At 32.3% G+C, this 4215-nt stretch overlaps 1 protein-coding gene across 3 annotated transcripts in view; it reads left to right on the plus strand.

Annotated features, from left to right (window-relative positions):
* Positions 1–3590, plus strand: part of DTWD2 (DTW domain containing 2) — a 174477-nt gene extending 170887 nt beyond the window's left edge. For all 3 annotated transcript variants that reach the window (XM_037739738.1, XM_017531884.2, XM_017531885.2), the window contains one exon: positions 1691–3590. In XM_037739738.1, coding sequence (XP_037595666.1) covers positions 1691–1861 — 171 coding nt within the window. In that variant the 3' untranslated portion in view covers positions 1862–3590. The remainder of the gene's footprint in view (positions 1–1690) is intronic.
* Positions 3591–4215: the final 625 nt, after the last annotated feature.

The raw sequence follows: 4215 nt of genomic DNA on the forward strand, positions 1-4215 counted from the left end.
TATATATATATATATATACATACACATGTGTATGTATTTACAAGATACAGGGTCTTGCCATGTTGCCTAGGCTGGTCTCAAACTCCTGGGCTCAATCAATCCTCCTGCATCAGCCTCCCAAAATGCTGGGATTACACATGTGAGGGTGTATATTACAGTAAGGAATTATATTTGGCTGCATGTAAGAGAGCCCTTACTGCAGTGGTTACTTCACATGGAGTTTTGTATTTCTCCTGTATATCAGAAGTGCTGAGGTGGGCAGTCCTGACTGGGAATGCAGCCTGCAAAAGACTTCAGGGACAAATATTCTTTTCTTTCTGTCCATCATCTTATGTATTTGGCTTTAATCTTCATGTTTCTTGCCTAGTAGTCACATGATGCTTGTCCTATCTTCAACAACCATTTTCTAGGCAGGAAGAAAGGGCAAAAACCTATGCCTGCGAAGTTTGCCCCCTTTAAAGAGTGTCTCTAGAAGCCCCATCCGAAGACTTCTATTTACATCTTCTTGGATAGATTGGATCATTAGTCAATGTAATATTAGTAACTGGACACATTGCTACCTTGAATATAATTCGAATTCTTTTAATAAGGGAGAAAATAATGAATATGAAGAAGCAACTGCTAGTGACTATCACTATTTTTAAGAGTTCCTTGTAAACTGAAGCTATTAAGTCCTTTTCTACTGCTTATGTTGTGCATCAGCCTCCCAAAATGCTGGGATTACAGATGTTATTGTCGTTGGGAATTATATTTGGCTGCATGTAAGAGAACCATTACTGCAGTGGTTAGTTCACATGGGTTTTCTATGTGGGTTAATAAATTTTCACATAGACATTGTGAATTTTTTGTGGTTAAATCTATTAGTTTTTTTGTTTCTTTCATGCTCCATTAACAATCTGTTTAATTAAGGGTTTTTTTTGGCTATTATTTTTGAAAACATCTACTCAGGGATCTCAGACCCAAGGAAAGAATTTTACCTAAAATATTTTTAAAACACTGGTTTAATGTTATTTATTTTTTAAATTTTTTAATTTGAATAACTTTAGGTAGAGAATATACTCCAGTTGTATTGCAACTGCCACTATTCTCGACTGGCTTATAAAGATCCACCCAGTTTACTTGTTTATGGCTGGCCTAAAGGTATTTGAGTTTAGATAGGTTCAGATATTATTGGAATGGTTTCAAATGAACCAAAACCTGGGTGTCCAAGTCATATGTGGTCCATGTGACTAATATGAGAGAAACAGCAAACCGTTTACCCATTGCTGCCATCATCTAATTGTTATCAGGTGTCAGTAAGCTTGCATTAATTTGTGAGAGAAACCGAATTGACTATTATGATGTACTTATCTTTGTGTCTAAATGTCTCAGTCTGCTTGTTATAGATTCAATTATAATGGCAACAATTTTTCCTGGTGTTTGAATAAGTTAATGTATAAAACTAATATCAGCCTTTATTACCTATATGGAAAATCAGCATTTGTATCTTTTTACTAAAATTCCTTAGTCTGGTATTAAGGTGTGAATTTTAAAGTCATTATTTATCTAGAAATAATTATATATTTATTAGAGTGTCTATTGTTTCTTGTAGTTAAAAGCCAGTCATAATATAAGATACATATTTCTGAATGAAAAATATAGATAGAATATCATCATTTGTCACATTTAGTGTCTTTTTTTTTCTTAACAGACTTTGCTTCGCCCTCTACAAGCTTTATGCTCTTTCCAACTTCAGCATGGTGCCCAAATTCGCCTCAGCAAGGAACACCTTCTGAAAAATGGATTATATCCTAAACCAATGCCAAAGAACAAACGCAAACTCAGGAAAATGGAACTGTTAATGAATAGTGTTAAAATTTAGTACAGTTGTTCATTTGGTGCTAGCTTACCCGTCTTCATCTAGCAATACCAAGTTAAGTTTTCATATAGTGTAGGTCTGTAGGTTTTTTCACTTGGTAGCGAAGAATGAGAATTGCATACTAATCTTGCCCAGAAGAAGGAAGTAAACCAGATATTCATAAAAACAAACTAACAAAAATTCAGTGGCTTACTGAAAAGATTTCACACTGTACATGTTTTTTAAAGTGTACCTTTATTACATGTTTTCAAACCCGAATTTGAAATGTGATTTACTGTTGAGCTGGGTTAGAAGTTCTTGCTTGTAAAATAGAAGGAAATTGTTGTGGTGGATTGGAACAGTACTGTTTCCATTAATGTTTATAAATAATTAGGTGTAGACCAATAGTATATCTACATCGATTTGCAGTCCTAACATTATAGTTTGAAATAAGTAGCAAAGGAAAATTATGATAATGAAGTAATTTATTATTTTGTAAAATAGCATAAAGGAATAAGGAAACTTTAAGTATTGTTTAGAGGCTAAATTTGAACTCTGCTAATATGATTTAAGTGTTCTATTAATTGCCCTAATTTTTAAAGAGTTACATGTAATTTTGAAAAAGCAAACATTTCATTTGCAATCACTCTGGATAAATTTTTATTTTTCACTGTTCATTGAACAGGCTTATTGACTATAGTAAAGTTATTTTACTGACTTTTTCTTATGGAAAATAATAACTGGAATGTGATAAAGCTTATTTTCAGAACATATTTCTCTAAGTAGGGCTATTTAAAATAACCTTTTTAATGAGAAAAAATTTGAGAGAACAAATTCCTCCTGCTCTTTGGGAAAATGTTTACCGAGATTTTGTATAGAATAAGAGACATATATGTAACATATATTTATGTTCAGTATATATTCAGCATAAGTCTGCTGCAATTATGTACACATTTTGGCAATAATAGGGGATTTTGTTTAGTCTTTGTTTATGACTTCTAGAGTTTCCTGTATCTAGTGTTAAGTTGTAAGGAAAAGCTAAACATGCAATTTAAAGGTAAGCTTGATAACTATGGAACATAAGCATATGCCAATGATTATTTCTCACAGTTTTCATCCTCATTTGCTTATTATTTACTTGGATTAGACTCATTAAAAGCTATAATGCTAGTCACAATTAGAATGCTAATATTTGGGGAAACTATGCAGAAAGTATTTCAAAATGTTAAAAGTTAGAGTACTATCTTCTGTTGTTGATTTATTTTTGGATTTGAAAACAATTAGCGCTGGCCCAGTAGCTCACACCCTGTAATCCCAGCACTTTGGGAGGCTGAGATGTGAGAATTGCTTGAGCCCAGGACTTTGAGACCAGGCTAGGCAATATGGTGAAATCCTGTCTCTAAACAATTATTATGTTTTAATAATTAGCCAGACAAGGAGCTATGCTCTTGTAGTCTGAGCTTCTTGGGAGGCTGAGGTGGGAGGATCACTTGAACCCAGAAGGTCGAGGCTGCAAAAGTTATGTTCATTCCACTGCAATGCAGCCTTACTACAGAGTGAGACCTGCCTCAAAAAATAAACAAACAAAACCAGCTCATTGACAGTGTAAAACACCTAATATCAAATGATTATTTGGTTTACTAGAAAAGAAGCAGCATATAATAATAATGTATAATAGTTTCTTAACAAGTGGGGCTAAAATCATTTTACAGTAATTTTTCACATTGATATTAAACTTCATGAGTTTCCTTTAGTCATTTTTATGTTTTAAAAAGAAAACTCACCCCTCCCCTAAAATGCCATTTTGTAACTCAAAATTTTACTTTGTTGATTTTTAAGAGTAATTTCTACTTTTATCTTTAAATAAAACATTTTAGAGTATTTTTGAAGCCTTAAAAAGCTTTAAATTTAGTGTTTTTGGAAATGTATAAGATTTCCTATTAGGTATGTATAGTTTTCCAAATAATTCTACTGAACTCACTTCACTTGCTTTTTACTTATTTTTTCCTGACCTCTTAACAAGTTGAGTCCATTTAATCATCTGTGCTATAAAATGCTTCTCTAATCACCTGTTTTCTTTAAACATTTTTAAGTAAGTTTTCAAAGCCATTATTACTAAAAGTATTCAAAGTGTAGTATTATGTGAGCATTTTAACTGAAAATTTAATCAGGCTTTTAAAAAATTATTTTTTTATTGTATTAGTTGGCTTTTAAATTCAGATTCTTTATGTTTGCTTGATTTTCCTGGAAGTTTTAGGTTTTATAAATTTGTAGCTGATAGTAGGCTTGACTTGCATACCCTAACTGCACTTTGATACGGTGTAGATAGTTTTGTGAGTTATTTGAACCATATAACTCAGAGATTAGTATTTCCTTAT

The sequence above is a fragment of the Cebus imitator genome, unplaced genomic scaffold (genome assembly GCF_001604975.1).
Source record: "Cebus imitator isolate Cc_AM_T3 unplaced genomic scaffold, Cebus_imitator-1.0 Scaffold74, whole genome shotgun sequence".
Classification (NCBI taxonomy): Eukaryota; Metazoa; Chordata; class Mammalia; order Primates; family Cebidae; genus Cebus; species Cebus imitator.